General features: G+C 38.8%; 1 protein-coding gene across 4 annotated transcripts in view; it reads right to left on the reverse strand.

The window, feature by feature from the left end:
• rassf7a (Ras association domain family member 7a) overlaps nt 1-22,809 on the reverse strand; it is a 35,101-nt gene that overhangs the window by 4,326 nt on the left and 7,966 nt on the right. Inside the window, exons 2-4 of one of the 4 annotated variants that reach the window (XM_028003141.1) lie at nt 21,294-21,440; nt 3,014-3,208; nt 848-1,758 (exon numbers count right to left, since the gene is read on the reverse strand). In XM_028003141.1, coding sequence (XP_027858942.1) covers nt 848-1,758; nt 3,014-3,116 — 1,014 coding nt within the window. In that variant the 5' untranslated portion in view covers nt 3,117-3,208; nt 21,294-21,440. Of the gene's footprint in view, nt 1-847; nt 1,759-3,013; nt 3,209-8,033; nt 8,184-21,293; nt 21,643-22,809 lie in introns of those variants that run through there. The other 3 variants (XM_028003131.1, XM_028003159.1, XM_028003151.1) reach the window with 3 other exon arrangements.

Below are 22,809 nucleotides of genomic sequence, written 5' to 3' on the forward strand. Positions count from 1 at the left end.
TATACAGACAGAATTTATGCACATTATCTGAGGAAGACTTCACTGCAGAAGCAAAAGCACCTCAAAATCTGATGCAGAAAATTTAGACAGGGTGACAAACTGCTCAGAGAATTTAGGAATTCATTTTCCTGTGAGGCAGTTATTCTCTTCGTTATTCATAAGTTCATTTAGAAATCAAAAAGATTTGTTGTTTCTGCTCTGAGGATTACATGGTTTATAAGCAACATCTGGTGGTAATTTTATGAAAAGAGGCTCAAATATTGACATGTTCAATACATATTTTCTATGCTGAATGAATACTGGGTTGGTCCGGGGCCTGGAGAAAGCTCAATTTTGCCTTTAAGCTGGGTTAGGCTTTTATTAGGATACCTGTGCCAATGACTCAAAGTCAACAAATAAGACATTACACAACAATGTGTCAAGGTTAAGTAAATCCAATGAAAGGGGTTTTTGTAATCCAAATAAATTCCTTTTAATCCAATTTTCTACAGACAGTACAACCAAAGGCACACAAATGTAAATATAGTGTAAACAACTTGAGTAATTATGAATTTGGAACATGAACTGAATTCAATGTGATACTTGCCAAACCAGTTTAGCTTGAGTATAAATACAACACTTCAATGAACAGGAAGATATGAGTATCCCATAATCATGTCGTGATACTGATAAAACGATCAGCTTTTGTTCAGAATTCATATTTCTCTTTTTTGTCTATTCACTGCTATATGTCTGGAGCATCATGCAGGCAGGAGAGGGATACAGATTGATGTGAGGCAAAATGGGGAATATCTTAACCCCTCTGAATTTATAGTCCTTTTTCCAAAACCTTTACCTCTCTCCTTACCTGCAGCAGAGACTCTGCCTTCTCCAGGGCCTTGTCACCTTCTGACACCTGCTCCTCAAAGTCGATCCCTTTCCTCTCCTGGATCCGTAGCTCTGTCTTCACAGCATCAAGTGACTCCTTGGCCCCGCTGGCTTTGCTTGCTGCCTGGCTCTCCCTCTGGATCTCTTGCTCCAGCTGGGCAGAGCGTACAGAGAAGTCATGCAGCCGCCGCCCACAGTCGTCCAGCTTAGCGTGCAGGTCCGTCAGCTTCCTTCTCATTTCTCGCTCTTTGTCCACCTCCACCTGAAGTTCCTCATCCCAGTACTGCTCGTGGGTGAGCTCAGCATGGTTCCTTCGCATTGTTTGCTCCAAAGCATCAATCTCTTCTTGCAGTTGAGATTCTGATACTGGTGAGGGGCTTGGAGAAGGATATGGACGATATGGTGACTCCTTCTCTAGGACCTCGAGCTGGCCCTCTATGGCTCTCAGTCTCTCTTGTTGTTGAAGGATCTTTTTAAACACTTCCTCCTTAGTAGGCCCAATAGGAGGTGAGGGAGAATGTGGGGATACAGGACTAGATAAGGGGGATGGTGAGACCCTTTGCTCTGATGAGTCCTTTGGAGACCTCTGAAATTGCTTAGGTTTGGTCTTTGGGGAAGTGGATGGCCCCAAGTTAAACGTTAGTGCTTTCTTAGGTTGGTTACGTTTCAGGGGCTCTGGCTCAGGATGTTTGGGCAGTTGAAGAGGAGACTGTCTTTCTTGTTTTGAACTAGGACCATCACTGCTGCTAGGGCCAGTACGCCGCAGGAAGAACTGAACCTCGTTGCCATGTTGGCCCAACTTGGCCAAAGACTCCAGGGGTCTCTCTGTAGCCAAAAGCTGCCTTTCAGTGTCCCTCAAACGTTGAATAAGAACATATCGACCAGTCTGACCTGGAAAACAGACAAAAAGACAGAGAGTTAAGCACAGAAGCATTATTATTTTACTAAAACCCTTTTATATTAGAGGAAGATATACTCTAGATTCTTTTATCTTGTGCCAATTTTTGAGAAAGCCTAAAATTGCAAAGCTTAAGATCAGTCAGATTGGATGGAGTCTGTGAATGTGCAGTTCCAAAATGTTTTAAGTTAGATTACATTTGGACTCTGAAAAGATCATTTTATTGCATTGATATGCTTTGATCAACATCCAACATGACAAAGTCAGTCCTCCAGAGTCAGTGTCCTGCATGTTTTAGATGTGTCTCTGATCCAACACAGATAATTCAAATGGCTGAATTACTTCCTCAATAAGCCATTAAGTTCTACAGAAACCAGTTAATGAATTATTTATTTGATTATGTTGTGTTAAACGATGGAGACGTCTTAAGCATGCCGGACACAAGCCCTTGAGAGTTGAAGTTGGGTCACCTCTGATCTAATCCACTTTGTTGTAGTCCTGGTTGTACGTTTGGGTTGTTGTTCTGTAAGGTGAATCTCTGCCACAGTCACAAGTCTTTTGCAATCTCTGAAAGATTTTCTTCCAGGATTCCTCTTGTATTTTTCTCCATCCACCAACTCTTACTATCCTGTCTCTCCTCAAAAAAATATTTCTAGTAGTCCATGGTAGTTGCTACTACCATGTTTCATCACGAGTAAGATGAGCTTAAGGTAGTGAGTTGCACTAGTTTTTGAGCATTATCTGATTCATACTGCATACAGTACACTGAGAACAGTGCACTGATATACAGCTATATCTCTATCAATGTGATTTGGAAAAATGTTGGATGTATACAACTCGCACAACAAGTGAAAAAAAATTCAGATAGAGTGAAGTTTCCACAAGGATCTGGAAATTAGGGCAAACACTCCCCAATGACTTGGCAACAAGCTCACTCACAGAAGGAGGAGAGTCTAAATGCGGAGTGATGCTGTTTAATGCTGCTGCAGCGTGTGGCTAGCATTAAGCCGGAGGACACAGGGATGGACACCCTGCTGAAATCCAAGATCCAGTTAAGGACTTGATTCAGGTCAGTGAAGAGAGATAAAAAGCAAGAAAAACAGGATGTCTTCTCCCTTACTTGTTACAACAATTTCATAATGCAGATTGCTAAGGGTTTTTATACAAACTGTGAAAAAAGAGAAAAAAATATACAAATGCAATATGCTACTCTTGGAGGACAATAACTGTAGAGGCTGAAGTACTCACCAATGGCCTGTGCCAAAGCAATGACGACATCTTGGCAGGAAGTTTCTTGAGACAGGCCGCAGACCACGCGCACCACTCCATCCACCCACACTTTGAGCTCCATCTTGGACCAAGCAGGACACACTGAGCGGTTAGATTGTCCTCAAAGCAGATCAGCTCAGTTAGGCTTGTCACACTCTACCGATGCATGACCCTCTGCAAAATAATACACAGCAGAGAGAGAGAGGTGAGTTAGTGTGACTGATAATATCATATTGCAAGTTTATACACCAAACAGTACTGACGTCAAAATCTGACATGATGAACGAGATGAACATACAGTGGCTTGCAAAATTCATCCCCCTTAAACAACTAAGTCATCCATAATTTGGAAACTATATGGTAGTTAACATTTTTTACAAATACAAAGCAGAAAGTGTGGTGTGCATTTGTCCCATCAAGATTAAAAGTTTTCCAAACCACTTCACTGAAATGTTTGCTTCTTTTCGGAACATAGCACAGGATCAGAGAGAGCCACTGTAGACACCAGTTTTCTAGTCCTGTTAATTTAGTTTAGGTCTGGACCTCCCACACATAAATATGCTTTCATTTGCTTCATTGTTTTGGCTTTGGCTACACATTGCCCTAGTCTCAAGTCTTCTCCAGTCTCTCAGGTTTTCTACCAGGATTCCCCTCTATTTAGCTTCATCCACCAACTCTTACCACCACCATGTTTCACCTTCATGCTTGTTTTCTGGCACACCGTGTTTAGTGCTGTTTCTCTAATTAATGCTTTCCTAGCTCTGTCTGTCATTTAACATTGAAGTCTATTGTTTCCTATTTCTAGATGACAGATTCAGCTGTTTTGTGGAAAGCTAAAAGCTTAGAATGTGGTTTTACACACCTAGACACCTCAGTGAACTTCCAAACAACCTTATCCCATACATGTACACTGTGTTTCACTGTTTGTTCATCAATGTTCTCTTATAAACCTCTGAAGCTATCACAAGACAGCTGTATGTATACTGAGATTAAATTACGCACAGGAGGACACTGTTTACTAAATAGGTGGCTTGGGAAAGCAGCTGGTTGGGCAAAACTATGAAGACTGGTGTCGAAGTAAAGGGGGAATGCTTATCTTTTCGCATTTTTCTTTGAAAAATCTTAAAAATAATGAATCATTTATCTTTCACTTTACAATTACTTTGTGTTGGTTCATCACATAAAATCACCACAACAGTCAAGGGAGATGAATACTTTTGTGAGTCACTGTAGTTATAGGGTTGAAGACTGTTGGCAAAGTATTAGTAGAGTGAGGCCAGATTATGTTATGTCCGAGTGCTTTGTTAATAGACCTGACAGTAGCTTGTAGACCTGTGAGCAAGAATGCTGACCTGTAGCCACTTTAAATGCTCTGTTGCCTGCCTCCAAAGATTTTATAATAGCTTGGTGCCAAGAGGAACTGACAGGAAGGGCACAGTCACTCATGGCTGTTTAGGATGTGTGTTGAGAGAAGAAAACCACAGAAAGACAAGAATGTGTATGTGCATGCTGGATTCAACTAGCCTCAGCAGGACCAGAGCTGGATTCAAATTAACTTTCCAGACCTGAGCAGAAGGTTTAACCTAAAGAAATGTCATTACACTGCCTCTATCCCCTCTGTGGGTACTTTAATAGCAAAACTTCAAAACAAAGTAATAAATCCTATGAGCGCATTTAAGAAGTGAAGTGCTGCAGGCATTTGTCTCCTGAACTTGGCATGGCAAATGATTTTTTTCTGTTCAGGTAGCTCAAAGAGAGCTCCTCAGCCAGTCAGACAGATGGTGTTCTCTTTATGTCTCCCTGGTTCTCAATGGGAGGTGTTTTACTTTGAACGCCACCATTATCTTGCCCTTCATTCAAAGCGTGGCTTTGCTCCACAGGCTGCTTATTGGGAGCAGCTCCGAAGGAATGCACTGACTTCATCTTCCAGCTGGAAGAATTCCTGATTTCTTTAACAAAAGCCCTTAACCCCACCCCTGCTCCACTACTGACCTGGTTGCCCTGCGCCACCATTGCTCTCCACTGTTTAAATGCCAAACAAAAAGTCTTGTGGTGAGCAATAAACTATCTGATGTGGCAACATTGCACGGCACATCTCAATACGACAGCACAAACAGAACAAATAACAGTGTGACTCAAGAATTGAACCAGCAGAACGAGATCATTGGAAAACAAGAAGGCGACATTAGCGGGTGATCACACACCAAAGGAATTTATTTGAGGGATGTAGGGGAAGGCAATTTTATCTGGCAGGATATGTGATTTGAAAGAGGAGCGTTTATCAGATATCAAAACGTTAAAATTTCAACAGCACACGTCCACCATTTTCTTTGACAGAACAGAGTGTGAACTGCTGTAATATATAATTAACCCTATCTGCATGCCATAAAGTGGGTGTAGACAATCATTCACCTCAGTGGTGAGGCTTCTCATAAGTTCAAGAAAACAAGACAGCAGGAGGGAAACATTTGTTTTTTTAAGCCATCTGCAGTAGAATCCTCAAGTCAAAACCCTGAGCTCATTTGTCATCTTTTTAAAACATACGTTTACTGAGTTTTAAACAAGCATTTGTATTGCTTCCTTTTATTTTTGTATGTTACAAAATAAACACACTTCAATGTAGATATCAGATCTGAATTTTATGATCATCAAAGATTAGTTCATAACTGTGAAGTGGAATAAATTTGACACAAATAGATGTGGGCATGAGTCAATACTTTGCAGAACCACATTTTGCTTTAGGTACAGCTGGAAGTCTTTTGTAGAGTGATTCTACCAGCTTTGTGCATCTAGAAAATAAAATGTATATCCATTCTTTATTGTAAAATAGCTCAAGTTCAGTCAGATTGGGTGGACAATGTTTGTAAGCATCATTTTTTAAGCCATGTATTCTCACTCAGGTTAAGGTCTGGACTAGGTCATGCTAAGACATGGATTTGCTATGATCTAAACCATCTACTGTAGCAAAAATGTACCTGTACCCAGGTAAGTATTTTTCAGCCAGGATGCGGTACCAGGATTACCCGGCATTGATTCCATCTGATAAGCGCGTAGGTAAAGAAAGAAGTTTCAAATGTGCCATAATTTGTTGCAATTTTAAGCAATAGCACGGACATTAAATAATCATAAATTGCAAAAAGGGCCAACATCTCTGGACAATTAAATCGTTTTTAAAACAAGGGTATTATTTAAATATTTTAATACTATCAACCTAAGAAGCAGGTACTGTCACTTTACCTCCCAGCTCAAATTGTTATTTTCCCACAATCCTTAGCTCTTGTACCTCTGGCTATTGAAATGTGATAATCTGCACTAACAGGAAACAAACAGGTCTGTGGGTCTCAGGTTGCTGTCTGTTCCTTTTGTCACAAGTAGAACGATACTGAGAACAACACGTCTGCCTGGCTGACACAGCTCCAGAGTCTTGTGTCAGTTCCCAATGAGATATAGGCAGAAGGGGAAGCTCTTCTATGCAATATCTGAAGAATAAAGTAGTACATTGGCCTAAATTACCTACAATAGTGACAGTGGCAGGGGTAGAGTCTGGAATAATGGAGAATCCAACGTTCAATCAAAATCTCTTCTGGTATTAAATTGTATTGTGTAATACTTGATGTCAAAGTTGACAAGAAGCTAAAAATGAACAAGCACATGCTGTAGGTAGTTTGCAAGTCGTGTGAGTCATAGCACACATGTTCACTCTTATCCAAACCATGAAAAGTTATTCAAAACTCACACTGTGGAGTGACTCACATGGCAACAGTCCACACCTCCCACAACCATGCCCTAACCACAAGTTGCCCTGACCCTACAATTTCCAACGGGTAGAATACCCCCCTTAAGTCCCCACCCTGACTTTCACCCATGCCCCACCCATCCACACAACAGAAGACACAGTTTCAACTGAAACTCTTTATGCTGACCTCCCATAAATCTTCTAAAAGGGGGGTTGTGGGGGAACTGGTAACCCACAACCATGAAACAATTTACAAGTCACACTCTCCTCAGAATCAGACAAAGCGAAGAGAGAAGAAAAATGACATGCTTGAGGAACTTGCCTGTTGAATCAACAAAAGAAAGCTGACAAGTTATGCTACTTGTGTGATGAAAGGGAGAGGAAGACAATCTAAGAACCTGCATAAAAATGCTGACAGATAAAAATAATGGGGAAAAACTAAAAAAAAGAAAAAAGAAAAGAAATACATGATTGGAGCCATACGCCTTTCTCTCTTATTATCACTCATCTATCTATCTAGCTCGCTTTGTGTCTTTCATCAGCCTGACTGCGTTCAGTAAAAACTCCAGCAGCTGCTCTGTGATTCAACTCAAAGCAGAGCTTGGTGTTGTGGCCTTGCAGACACTTGAGGCATGACTCTGCTTGTCTCTGTGTCCCTCTAGGCACACCGAGGTGCTGTAAATTGATGGCCCTCAAAATATCTAGTCCCTTTTTACTAGATAGGTGAGTTATTAAAGCACACAGTTGTATTGGAATTCTGACAAAGAGTGAAGATGAATTAACATGATTTTTTTTTTTTACCATTTTCCTCGCACATTTTATTGTCCACTTTGTGCTTGTTGATCACATAAAATATCCATAAAATTTGACGTGAGGCAATCAATAGGAAAGAGATAAGAATTGGTCAATGTGACAAAACATAAGAAGAAAACATGGAGAAAATCAAATAGAATGAAAACATTTTCACACGACTATATACTGTATGTCTATACAACTTGATAAAAATACCCCACATCTTCATTGATTTGATTATTAGTTTATGTAAATATATCGTAGCATGATAGTACAATACTGTTTATACTTAGCTGTCAGATTTATATTAAGTAAATTGATGCCGGTTTCTTTAATCACAGTTAATGTGGAATAAGATCATAATTATATCATACAGCAAATATCTTCTGTCTTGATATGTAATTTTTATTAAAGACAAACATCTAGCACAAACAAGAACCTGTTAGAAAACAACAAATAAATCTTTCTTACCAACAGTTGCACCGTTGTATACACGTCAGCAAATGTGTGTTAATCCTGCATCTGGACATATCTTTACCTTTACCTTCCATTTCTAAGAAAAACACTAAGAAAAATGTGCCACGTTTATATGTTGGAGCCAGTAAGTGCCCTGCAGCTACAATGAGAGTCTGCTTACTGGGTGTGGAAAGTGGCAAAAAAACACCCAGCATTGCGTCCTGCTTGTGCTAGTGAAATGGTCAAAGGTCGGCTTGCATGTATTTAGGTTTGTATGTGCAAGGGCACATGTCATTCAGTCCTATCTTTACGAGAGGCTGTTCCAGCGCAGAGTGATTGTGGCGCTATCTCCGCAGCAACACAAGTGTGAGTAGAAATTGCAGGGAGTAAAGGGCAGAGTGTGCAACACACACAGATGGAAACAAAAACACAACAAATCAAACGCAGGCAAACAGCTATCCTTATCAAGATCTGCAGAGAAAATAAAGGCCTCGCCCAGTCTGATTTCAGTTTCTATAATAAGATAGATGACTGATGTTAAGGAACAATGGGCAGTGCTTAGAGAAGCTGTTGCCTCTGTGCCACTCTGTTCCATATTGGCAAAGACAATCACTCAAAGAGCCAGTAACACACTGGCACCAAGCAGCGTGGGCTCATTTGTACTGCACAGACATTGTTGCTCTGGTTCTACACCAGGGAGTGAGCACTGAGTCTTTTGTGACTTCTGACATTGCTGGGTCGTCTGTCATGCCAACATTTACATCTATTCAGTGGTGAACTGTACCACTGATAAAACTGGTAAAAGGAAGAGCAGATATTTTTGTTATCCTTCCTCGCCTCCTGTTTTGCATTCTTTACAGCACCTCTTTCTTCTCCACATGCCAATGCTTTGGTCCACAAGCAAGCATATTTTCATGTGGATTAGACCTCACAAGAGCAAAAATAAAGTCATTCATATTATTTATCAGCAATTTATGTAAAAAGTTATTGTGCATAGACTTTTGCAGGAACAGTAACTGCATTTTTTTCAGAAACTGTGTTAGGCATGGGGAAACTAACTAGAACAAAAAGAAAAGTCCCAATTTGTAAATATTTCCTGTTGCAAAAAAGCTAATAAAAGCATAGTCATGGCGTGCTGCCCACCATCCTTAATAAGGTAGTACAGTTTTACACTTGGGAAGGTATAAGTTGCATGTCCGATAAATAGAAGACAGTGTTTAATCAATATTTCTGCTTAGTATAAAATTCAAAATATCAATAAATAAATGGTAAAGACATCAGAACTGCAAAAATGAATATTCTATTTAATTTTAGCAGCAACAGGATTACTTACTGTTTTTAAATCAGCAATTGAATCATGTTCCAGACTTTACTTTTAAACTCTACTTTAATGCCATGATTCGTTAATATTTTTAATCAAGGTTATCATAGCATAAGAATCTTAAACCGACCAAGGCCTCTACATCATATCTATAAGCTTAAGTGATTAAAAAAATTACAAATATTCAATTTAAAAACATCAGGTGTCCTCGGAAAAGTAAAACCTGCCTGCAGCTCTAAGCCGTACTAATCCCTGTACAAAACATACAGTTGTCCTTGGTACACTCTGAAGGCATCTGGGATAAAACTCACTTTATATAACACTCTCAAACTTCGCCTAACATTGTGTATTTAGCTCTAATGATTTTGTTTTCTTCCCAACATGTCGAATGAAACATTTTCTATTCTCCAGGAGCCTCCTTTTCCTCTCAAACACCTTAACTGGCAGACAGGAGGCCGCCACCACAGTGATCTGGCACGTGCAGGTGGGGAGCAGGGAGTGGTCCATTGGGCATGTGAGGAAAGTGCGTAGATACAAGATCTCTGGGCTTCTATTGGGTGGCATTAAAACTTAATAACTTTCCATGGTACGGCCAGGCTGCGGCACGCTTTTCAGACACGCTGCTTGTTAATTAGACAGCATGGACGCTCGGCTTACACAACCTTCACTGAGGTTTCAATGCACCTGACGATTAAGGTGTTTTTCTTAATAGCATCTTTGTTTGGCAGTTACTTTTCAGAAGTAACTCCAATTGCTCGTCACTGGCAAGTTCTTTGAAAGTGTCCCCAGTGAGCTTCTGTCTCTCCTCTATTGACATGCTAATGACTCAGCATGAATGAATTTGAAATGGCTCTTGTCATCTAAAATGCATACAGGGATCTTTTTGCCTGTACAGTACTCAGTCTTTTACATTATAACAAATCCCTCATCCAAGTGTGCAATCTCAATACAAGGATCAGAAGGGGTAAATGAATGCAGGGGGCACCTTAGCTGTTAAACTAATCTGAATGGGGCAGCTGTCAGTACCAGTCATATAGATCCAAAGTAACACCAAATGTGCATTAAAATTATTTACCTTACATTAATAATCTGAGCAACTGCTGAGCAATTACATGATTATTAGACTGATGATGAGAGCTTAAGGGTTAAAGGAAAACTTTCCACTGAAGCAGGGCATTAGAGTCTGCTAATCAAATCTAGCTGTCACTACCACTGCAGTCAGAAAGTGCATAAGCACTCTGTGTGAATTTCCACTCATTATGAATGAGTAGCATTACTTTCATGGCTGGTAAGACTTAGTAAATCTTATTACCTTATCCTGAACCACAAGAGAGAAGGAAAGCAAGATTACCAATCTGACAACACTCTTCAGTTTAGAAGTAGCTACAGAGGGAAGAAGAAATGTAACTAGCTCATTCCAGAAGATATTTAAAAATTAAGTTAGAGAAAGCAAAAAAAAAAAAAAAAGTACAACAAGCTATTTAAGATAAATTGCATTTTCTACAGAGGTAAGTCAATGTTTATTTAAGGCTGAGAGCAAAATCTTCACCATATAACAGGAAGGATAACAGTATAACAACAAGTTCATTTATTTCATTGTTTTAAATATTCAACTACTTTCTGTTACGTAACATGCGTCACTTAGAAATGTTGAGTGCATTTTGAAAATCCCAAGAGTTGAAGAATGGGTCTACATTGCGTTGTTTATTAGTTATGAGGGTTACTCATGTGCTAGCCATACTTATGTGCTAGTCTGTGCTAAACTGTAAAAATAAGTGTGACATTGCTTATGCTTCTAATTCAAATTATTAGTTACTTTTTACATCAGGAAGGCAGAAAAAATACATTTAACTCTTGTTTATTACAGTTACTCAAGAGAAATCAGAATCAGTCATTCAAACTTTAAAAAAAAAAAAACCCAACAAAGTTTATAAATTACCCACAGCTCTGTGATTATTACATCACTAATGAAAATATTATACAGTTTTGCTTATTTGTGATTGCTTTAAGTGGAGCGTGTTGCTATTATTAAGCTCTGATAATAAAATGTATCTGAAGAAACATTTGTAATTTATTAAAAGTTAATTATAGATAAACTACTGTGAGCGTATAGCCACAAGAGTTTACACAGTCCTGTGAACAATGAAGTACTACTTTATTATTCATCCTGTCAGATAAAAGACTTCTATCTGGTTTGGCAGTCAGCATTCATTTCACCCCGGAAACTAAGAAAGGCGAGCACATTACAGATGAGGAATTTGTTTGCGCTGACTCATGGATCCGCCCCCAGAGCCAGTGGCTAATGGTGAACATGATAATAAAGGACTGCATGTAGCCCAGAGAGAGCCAGGCTCAGGAAAAGAGGTTTGCTTGCCCTGCAGGGTGAGCCGTGCTTGTGCAGGAGTTTACATTGATGGGTGCGCTGAGGACGATGACTTTCAGACTGCTGATAGGCGCACATGTGTAATTATATACTCCTGGATCTGACTCAGCACTGCTTGCAAGGGAAGGAGGGAACCGCTAGTTTCCCAGCCAATCTCACACTTAATAAAGAGCACATTCAAACATGCTGCACATAGACTACATATACACGTATGCACTGTGCAAACAAAGAGAGGAAGATATTCTATTAGTCATAGCCAAAATCATATGTTACAAGGGTTTAAGCACAGACCGCCAGTGGTCTGACTCAAACTAAATGATGATGGATAGTTCTGGACTAGATCTGCTTGTAACTGAAAAAGAAATTCCTCATGTTTTCAAAGGGGAGCAATTTACACAGCACATCAGTTCAACATAGGAGTCTGAAATTCAACAGCGCACATTATACATAGGTCTGGTTGTAAAGTGATAACGATTCACCTCGACCTCCTCACCCATGTGTTACTGAGCAGTCACGACTACCACGGGCTCCAGTGTCACATCTCTGAAGCGGAACTCATTAGCAATTTAGAAGCTGTTTCCACATCTGCTTATTTCAATTATTCAATTTAGTTTTCTGTTTTCCTCTTTTTTCATTTTTTTTTCCTTCAGGAAGGAAACACATCCATAAATTATAAACAAGGCAAAAACTAGACTTGTCTAGAAAAATCAAGGTTGACTTGCTAATGTAGAATTAAAGTTTAACTAACAACTAGTTCCCTTCATGTTATGCTGCTCAAACAGGTAGGGATTCATTTCAGTTATTCGTTCCACCAACACGACTTCCCTTTTAAACTGTTTGCCACAAAAATGTTGTGCACCTTGTGCACTAAAAATATTGAGCTCTGTGATAGATTCCTCAGTAATTCCTGACATGAACATCACATCTAATCCATTTGACTCAAACAATATAAAGTCACATTCCAGCAAATAACTAACATATAAGAAGAACAAATCTTTCAAATAAATCCTCCCAAAAATCTACAAGCCAAGAAATCCTAGTGTAGAGGATTATTTTGAAAGTATAACATGGCATAGGTACAGACAACAAAATTAATTCCATGACCTGTCCAAAGCTTGTAAACCTTACTTAATCCTGTGTCATTTTTATTCTTGTTTATAATAAATATCCATACAAGTGGTTGGTAGATATTTACATTTCTAGAACTTATTCCTGACAATTAAATCTATTTCGGTAGTCACTTGTTTAGTATTAGTATGAAACTCCATTCAACCTATGATGTGATACGAAATTAAATGTCTCTAGATGATAAATAAAGGCAGACGGAAGACCTTTTTTAACTTAAGGTTAGTTAGTTATAAATCCAGGGGGGGAAAACAGGTGCACATTCTTCTGTGAGCTTATAAAGGTAATATTACAACAAAAACAACCATAAAAAAGGAAACACAGGGCTCTTGACAGAATTTATGTTTTCATGGCTGAAAGTGTGGAATCCCACTCAGTTTCCTCCCAAGACATCAATCTGCCATCAAAATCATTTCACGAGTACTTCACAAACCACCACTATGACTAATCTAATCCATGCACTGCTAGTTTTTGATGCCAGTCAATCTTTGAAATGGAAAATAGGGTTCCATGAACACAACAATCTTTGAGCAAGTGTCCAAAAGTTTGAGAGGCAGCCATCAGCTGCACAGTTCGGTGCCTCTGGTATGTAAAACATCCCTTCTGGCACCTTCCTAGTATTTACCTAGGGAGTTCCAACACACCTGGCCCTTAGAGAGTGGGATACAGGCAAACACAGCCATGTAGTTGAAGAGTTGGAATGTATACCTTTCAGTAACCTGTCACAGCTGAGCCTTGTAAAAACAAATCTTGTCGAGAATTGATAAGATCTTCAATTTTGTTACCAAAATGAGCCTCATCCCATAAAAATGCTACTTGTGAATGCTTAGATAAGAACTGGGGGAGGTTTGAACAGATAACCTCAATGGTATTTATAACACATCATGAAACTAGGTGAAATAAGACCATACAGTCACATTCCAAATAAAAAACTCACTGTGCTTTAGAAATATGGCCTGTTGCTTTATTTAAACTAAGTATAAAAAGCTTAAGAGGACCAGGAACTAAACACTATTATGAGATGACAGGCAATCAGGAGATAAAATATTTTTCTGAAGTCTACATAAATATTTTGGAAGGTAGATGGATGTTAAGGTAACAATGTCAAGTGTAACATACAATACACAGAGAAATCACAAAGAACACTAAGTACATGGTTGACTAGTCGATATGGCGGAAAAACATATCACAATATAAGCATCTCATATCAGTCGATATTGATAATTGTTGATTTGGGGGTTTTTTTGTTTTAAATATCTGAAAAAGAACCAAACTATTTATGTTAACTGTGTGTTAACTGTGGATAAAACTGTGGATAAAACTTGCAAAACTGGTTTTGCCAGTGTAAGGTGGAAAAATCTTAGACTGCTGATGTGTAAGTTACTCCGCAAGTTGTTGCTAAGTAGCCAAAGTTTGGGGAAACTTGAAGCTGTTTGTTGCCCTGCAGATTGTTGCTAGGTAACCAACAAGTGAGTTAGTTAGTTGATGCCACTAATCGTTATTAGCTGGCAGTGAGAGGTTGAGTGGCTAAAGCCTTTCCTCTGCCTACATCTCCCAGAATGCTGTGTGGTTCTATTGAGTATTCTATAAGATGTATTATTTATTGCTATTGATCACGTGTCTATTGCGATATATGTATGGTTATTGATTTGTTCTCCAGCCTTAGGTTGACAATGGTCACATAATTTTTAACTTCCTTTGTTCGTTGTACATATTCTATTTAATTACTTTACTTCACTACTATTAGTTTTATTATTTTAAAACTAATACAAAACTGTCTTAAACATCCTTTAGCGGGAATAAAATAAAATAAAAAAAAGAGCAGTATGTATATGGATACTTTAGGAAAAAGATGAAAAAGATCATATATACAGTTGTAACTAAAAGAAAATTAGGAACCAAAACAAACATCTGATGAAACCTTTTCAACCAGCTTTCTCTTAAAACACAAAGTAAAGGGTGGGGTGTTTGTGTCTCATGTGGTTCATGAGGCTTGGGTGGGCCTCTCAATAGGGTCTGATTTATAGCTTGATGGGTGGGTGTCATGCACGTCTCTGTCTCCCTGTCATTACTCTAAAGAGTAACGATCATAGCTATCAGAGCTGCAGGTTGGAGGATGTCCGGAGAGTTGAGTAAGGAGAAGGTGGGAGGGCACGGTGCAGATTTATGGCACCCTCTGAGCATCTTAGAAACTAAGATAGTATATCTGTGTGAGATGTGCCCTCAGCTCTGTAAAGCTGTCTTCCATAACGCTCACACATAATCACCGAGGCAACTTGGGCATGGATACCAAGCGCGTACGTGCTGATGAGAATGCTGTTGCTGAGTTAACATGAGAGAGATAAGTTGGCTGCCCCCTGGGAATGAGAATGAGGGGAGACGGGAGAGGCTGGACGAGGCAGCATAAAGACAAGTGTTTGCTGAAGAGAGACTATTTAGCCAGCCACCAGACTGACTCTAAATGAGACATATCAAAAAGAAACTGACCACGTTTCATCCACACTTTCCCCAGAGAACTCAGAAAACCTGCAAACTGGGAAAGAGCCCAAGTCTGAATTACGCCCCATTTAAAACCACAAAGATGAGGGTAATCTGACACTGAGAAGAAGTCTTATCTGTTTTTCATCTTTATGGATGAAAAACAGTGTCCGATGTGCTTTCTGCGTCTCAGACTAAGTAGTCTAAACTGTACACATAAAAAAGATAAGTGTGTATGTGCATGCAAACTTATAGAGGACTTGTAACATATTTTTGAGAGGTTCATGTTTCTATCCTTTGTATAACATCTTTAATGTCACTGGAATATTTAGTCCAACTTTTATGTAATTTTTTAATCTGGTCTCTTGTCTTTTTCTCCAGATTTATAGGAGTTAATTCATATATTTTCTTTGGATTTTGAATTTCAGGAACAACCAATCTGCCATTTTGGAAATATTCCAGGTAGCAAAAATATCGCTACCTTAATATTGCATGAAAAATAAAGGAGCATCTGAGTAAATAATCTACCTAATATAAGCCTGTTAGACTCTCAGTGTTAATCTTCAGACAACTGAACTGCAATAATCAATTACCAAAGGTTGTTGTTCTGTTTCAGACAAAATAGAATATATTATACATTTCCCCAAAATTACTCCAAGATTGTGATAATTTACGTAAGTTTATTAAGTCATGAGAAATTTATACCAACTGGTTCACTTAGCTTAAGACTGCCTAGTCTAACTCAAATTTGGGATTTGACTATATAGAAAAACAGCAGCACCACTGAAGTCAGGTCCCTCTCACTACTTTAAATCTAGTTTATTAAACTAAACTGAAGAAAAAAAAATTAAAACTGATGTCAGAACATAGAACATCAATGGATAAACTGAGCCAGACAGATAATATCAAGTTCTCTCAGTTTTAACTCATGCTATCACAGTTTTATCAATCTAATATCATACTGTTTACCTCTTGTATGATCAACTAAAATATGATGAACCCCTCAGATCCTGTCTCAGGTATTAGTTCATTTTTTTCCATGACTTTTTAAGAACACCACTTTCAGATTACATTTATGTAGAGCTCTGTACGGCTGAGTTTCCTTCTTTTAATGACTGTCAGAGCTCCCAAAGCTGCCAAAGCAAAACTGTTATCATAAAATCTATTTTATTATGTTACTGATGTTATGAATATGTAAATTTCAGAGAGGAAAAATAGAACTTCTTTCTGCTTATTAATGTACATTTTTGTAACTATGATAAGATCAGAACGCACTCACTTTGTCTGTAAGCTACTTGATCAAACACATCTACTTTCACTGACAGCTTCGCTGTCATGCCTTTCAGCATGAGTGATGGGTCTGTCAAATCCATCTGCCCGTTTCTTTACTACCAGCTGATTGAGTGTCTCTGCCCTCTGAGTCAGACCGTTTTTTTGTGCGTCTTTCCTTCTGCTGTCTTGACCAACCCCCACCCCTTTGCGGTCCTGTCCGCGTCTTTTTGGCTGAGGTGTCATGTTATTTACAACCCAGAGAGCTCTGTGTGCTGAAAACCAACACAGTATGGCTGCCCAGAGCAACCTGCTGCTCACACACAGACACACATTTCCTCTGAGATACCAACTCAGAGTCACATGAGCATCCTGGGAGGCTGAGATGTTTACCTTCACAACAAAAACTATACGTGAGCAATTAGGAGTCAAGGAAAGAGGAACAAACAGAGAAAGGTGTTCAAAAGCCTGAGCTAGGAGCAAGTCAGTGGTCACAAAAAGTTAGAAAACACCAGAATAAGTGAAGGAAAAGACTCTGATGATGTCACGGAGAGTACAATTGAAGGCCAGGAGAAGTTCACACTGACAGAACATGACAGTATTCACTCAGGTGAACTTTACGGTTAGCTGGGTTTGACTGGGAACATGGCTCCAGGTGGAAACACTCAACATGACAATTCCAACGGTAGCTGCTTTTTCCTCTGACCTTTGACATGAATATGCAGAAAGAATGAGGGAAGATTCAAGCTATGGATACAGTGCCTTGCAAATGTATTCATATCCCTTAACAATGTTATAAACGCAAACTTCAGTGGATTTTTCTGCCTATCAGCAACATATGCATGCTACACTTAAAAAACAGATCTGTAAAAGTGCAGCATACATATGTTTCTGAAAGGCAGATATGAATAAAAATCCATGCCATGTGTTTAGCTTCTTAAAAATGGCTGAAAACAAGCTATCACTTTCCTTACTTATTCAGCACTTTGTCCTGATCTATCAAATAAATTCTCACCAAAATCTGTTTGCGGTTGCAAACTGACAAAATGGGAAAAAGATTGCAATGTATGAATACTTTTGCAATGCACCAGAAGTGTGGCACTCTATGACCTTTAATTATCTTAATATCACTCCTCAAAAAAGCATGAAAGAAAACAGAAACACAAGAACAATGCCAAACACTACACCACAAATGAAAAAAAAGGACAGCTGGGATAAGTCCAATGCACTAGTTTGCTTACTTTTACAAATTTCAGTGCATACACAAGAGACGTTTTCAGGTGTGAATGTCTGAAGATCTGAAAACCTAACTGCGGTGAAATGCCTACACTAAATCCCCTCCTTCCTCGCAGTAATTACAGACTCCCTGGTGACAAACTACAGGTCTGTTATGTTTGTTTTCGCCTTCTAGGATAAAACAGGTGAAGAAAGGCCTGTTTGTGCTGGGCTGAATGCCAGTCTTTTACTGGTTCTGCTAGCTACACAATTTTTATCTTGATGCAACAAAAACTCTGAGGGAAATGCCCCAAAAGAATTGTCCCAATTTTAAAAGAATTGCAGACCGGATATAATTTCATAATCTTTGTATCCCTGAGTATTTGTAACCCTGCAAAGTACAACATCCCACACAAGAATACGTTTTCTTCTGCTTTCAAATCTAGAGGGTCAAAGTTTGCAACTGTACACTTGGTTAGGATGATTTATTTAGAGAAGTGCCAAAGATTTGATGTATTGGAAATTGGGTTGACTTTGGGTTGAAAGAGGAGGCAGGGTGTGAGGGATGAGAATGTGATGCAAGGAGGACTGGATCAATCTTTTATCACTGCAGTGTGCTTTCATCCCTAATGGATCCGGCATGAGCAGAGCACAGCGCTGCTTTCCATCACATTGCACAGGCAGGGGAAGGACACGGGGAAAGTAGGAAAGCAAGAAGGTACAGGAGAAAAGCGGTGCAAGGCACCTTCCAAAATATTATCGCAAACTTCTTCTTCTGCAGTCTGGCTATACTGTCCTCGATTATACTCGCACCAGAGATCGTCTGCAGGAGGAGGGAAACACGGCTGATAAGAACGGCAAAAATTAAGCCACTTCTCAGCTTCTAGAGTAATTCAGGAAGTTTCCATCAAGAATCCCAAAAGATAACTTGCTCAGCTCAGGCAGACCTGCTTTCTCTGCCATCCGAGCTGAGTGACAGACAGAGCCGCTGACAGAGATAGAGACTGCTTTGGACAAGGAGGGAGTCCATCTGTGTATTCAAGCATTAAAGGAGCATTAAAAATAACACAGCAAAGAACAAGGTACGAGCTCTCTCAGAGGACATTCTGCTCTCTCCATGCTAAACAGCCTCATTCATGCGATGGGAAATAACAAGTATCAAACCAGTGAGGGGGACATAAAGGGAGGGAAGCAGAGAGAAGAGACATGCAAACTAAACAAGACTTGGGGGGTAAAAAAAGAGTTTTAAAGTTTTATGATGTATTCCAGCCACTGACAACTTCACAGTTATCACCCTGCTGGTTTACCGCTTTAGGTGAAGTGTTCGTGGTGATGCTAAAAAAGGAGAGGGTGATGCATAATAATGTTTCTGCTTTTTTAAAGAAGCAGGAACACATAATGAGGATATTGCTGCCTAATAAAATGAATTTGTGTGGTACTCTGTGGCAGTCTAGATTATTTTAGTGATCAATGGCCAGGAATAGTACATTTGGACAAGTGACTAAAAAAAAAACAATGCCCCGAAAAAGCTACCTGGTAATGGAATCCGGTTGGTTTTACCTTGATCAGTCCTGAATAAAAAAAGAAGAAAAACTAAACTAACTCCAAAACTAAAGTCAAAGGAGATTATTTCTACAGGCTATTCAGGCTACGACAGCAAGACTTACAGTAGATAACAGGAAGGCTGAACACATGACAAAAAAGTTGCTGTTTAATCTTTTTGAGCTTTCAGCCTCTCTTGGAACATGTTGGATGTGGAAATGTTGGAAGACTTTTTGAAATCGCTAATGCTAACTGATGTAATTACACTAATAACTGATAAAAGCTGTTAAAGAAAGGTTAACATGTCCACTCTATTATAATGTGGCTTTTGCTTTTAAAGTAATTGTAAAACTTGTCTTACAGTGACTTACCCAAGGGGAGTAACATCACTTTGACTCCTAATATACATTAATATTCAATAAATTAAAATATATGTTTTGATGAGACTCATTTGTTAGATTAACCATTATTTTTTAAAAAGCTTTAAGAAGGTTTTAAACTTGTCATTAAGCCCAAATTTCTGTGCAAAATTGTTTTTGTTGCTCTAATATAGTATTATAATCTTAAATCTCTGTTTGTAATTAGTCTATATAGTGATTAACATAGTGACCTGAGTTACTAAAATGAAAGAAACATTTCAATATTACAGTTTATTCAATATAACTTACTAACGAATTACATCTCACAGCAGGAAAACAAAAAATTAATAATAATAAATTGTTCAAAATGTAGCATAAAATTTATAATAATAATAATAATAATAATAATAATAATGTGTTTAAACATAATCATATGTGTTTTTTAAAAGGCCAGGAAGTTCTACAGGAAAAATCAAAATGCCCAGACATAAATGTTTTTTTTTAAATAATTATTTTAAAAAGATTTTGGAAATTTGGTTCATTGAGGTTCTTATTGGTGAGTCTCTGCTGTAGAAGAAAAAAGGCTCAAACTTAGACTTGTTTTGCATTTAAAAAATTGGAACAATTTATTCTATTTTGTAAATTGAAAATTGAAATATACTTATTAAAATTAAATGAGTAAAATAAAACTGAACTGAAGTAACACTTTAGTTATTTCATGTTTTAGTTATTTCACTTCTTACTATCATTAATAATCTCTTTGAAAACAAGTTAATTGCATGAACCGCACTGTGATAGCATGAGGTACATTTATTAAGTTCCTACTGTTGGTCAGGGAAAAAATAATCACCCCCTTGTGTGTGGGGGGTGGGGGGGGGGGGGGGCACTCGGTGGGGTTTCAATCGATGGCCTTGATTGGATAACAAGTGCAGCCTGCTAATGAGCTCCACTGACTGACACATAGCATGCTAGGAATTTATAAACAAGATCTTAAGCCATGCATAAAGACAAGCCAATGTTTAAACAGGCTGTATTGAAGTGATTTGGTGCATTGGATTAGCATGTTGTTGGCATTTAGGATGTGTTGCCTAAAACAGCACAAACCTGCCAGTGCGCACTCTCCATCTCTTCAATAAATTAATCTTTAAACCCTTATCTCTTTTCGTGTACTGTAGTTCTAGCTTAGTTTTTGTTAGTAGAAAATAGACCTACGAACAGTCCTTGTACACAGAGTAAATTCAAAAATGAGCAAAAATAATAATAAAATAAGATTTACAAAGAGTGAATATTCAACCCAAACAGGTTTGAGTTCTTTTGTTGCACAGAGGAGTACTTGGGTGGCGGGTCTAGCTTCAACAGGTGCGTACGTGCAAAGACACGGTTCGACTCAGCGAACATACGACACAAACCCAATTTTGTCTCTCTGCTCATCACAAAAATACTAAGTTAGATTTATGAATCTTAGTAACACCTCTGCCTCTGCATTTTATATGCTGAGTTCAGAGAAAGTTCTTGACATAAAGATTCAAACAGCTCAAGCCAAGAAACGGTCAAATAATCTCTCGAGAAACCCTTACACTCACCTTCTTGTTCTTGCTTCTTGGTGTTTTAAACTTCCAGTCTTCTTTTATTTTCTCCTTCCTTCCAGCTCTGTCGGGAAAATCCTAACCTTCTCACCAGCCAGTGGTGCCGGCTGTTCAGCTGGTGTGCGAGGAAGAGTGCGAGTCAGTCTGCGAGGAAGCATGCGAGTCCAGCAGAGGTCAGTTAGATGTGAATTTAAAGAGTGTCACCACTTTTCTGCTCTGTCCTCCTTGCCTTTTTATTGCTGTCTGCCTCAGGAATGCACTTCTGCTGGATGTCCTCACCACAGGCGAGATCTGAGTGTGTGCTCCAGTTCTCTCTCTGTCTGCACTGCTCCTCCTCCCTCTGTCTCTCTCACCCACACAGAAACACACCCTCCCCGTCACTCTTCTCTTTCTCTCCACCCTCTTTCTATGTGCTCTGACAGATCAGATACTTCCACTTCTTCCAGGTATCTGAAAGAACAGTTTCTTCCTCACCAAAACCAATTACCATACCTATCCTTTTTTTTAAATTATTCAACATTTTCCATTCAGATGGAGATCTGCTCATAGAAAAATCCCCACAGAAACTAGAAACTCCTTGCATATATTTACATATCTGCCTCTAATGTTTGTACGGTCAATAACCTGAGGCATCTGACATCGAAGTTCTGCCCTCCAGTTACACAATCAGCTGATAATACAAATGAGTCTGTCAGGTGATTCTCTCTTCCTTTTCCTGGAATGAGGTCATAGTACGACAGACCAGGTGGAACAGGAGAGAGAGTGTGCAACTATTAGCATTTGAACTGGACAACGCCCTGAGAACAAAAAGGACAGTTTAGCTGCTGCACTTAAACCTGACCACTCGAGTGCAGGGAGCAGACCATTAAAATATTGCTGATGCAAAAAACAAAAACAAGTACCAAGTGTTCAACAATAAATTCAAAGAAATTCCTGAACTGTGACCCTGTGATGGCTGCCCCATCACATACACAAACACACATGCAGAGCTGAGAAATGCGTGACCAATGTTCCAGGTAGACTGTGCAGGAAGCACCGCATGGAGAGACAGACCCTGCTATTTATTAACAACTTTCATTTTCCAGGGCAAGTTTAACTGTATTAACTGTGCAGCTTTATTCACAGTTAATGTAATTCAATTTACTTTATAAGAGATTTTTTTTAAAAACCCACAAAGTTTCTTATAATCTTACAACCAAAGGTGCACTCTTAGTCACTTTAGTTAAATTACTCCAAAACTTGTTACTAAAACTATTTTACATGGGAACTGGCAAAGGAGTGAGAACCTTCAAATAAAACCTTCAAAAACTCTTATTTATTATTGCTACAAATTGAGCTGATTTTAGCCAACACCAGCTATTGTTGTTGAAACAAACTGTAAGAGACAGGTTTAATAGCTATTACATGCTTTATTAAACAGTTCCAGCTCAACAAATAGAGATTTTTCAAAAGCAACCCTGATGAATAAATTATTTCAGTATAGTTAATAAATAATAAGCAGTTAGATAACAAG

Source organism: Xiphophorus couchianus, chromosome 2, assembly GCF_001444195.1.
Source record: "Xiphophorus couchianus chromosome 2, X_couchianus-1.0, whole genome shotgun sequence".
NCBI classification, from domain to species: Eukaryota; Metazoa; Chordata; class Actinopteri; order Cyprinodontiformes; family Poeciliidae; genus Xiphophorus; species Xiphophorus couchianus.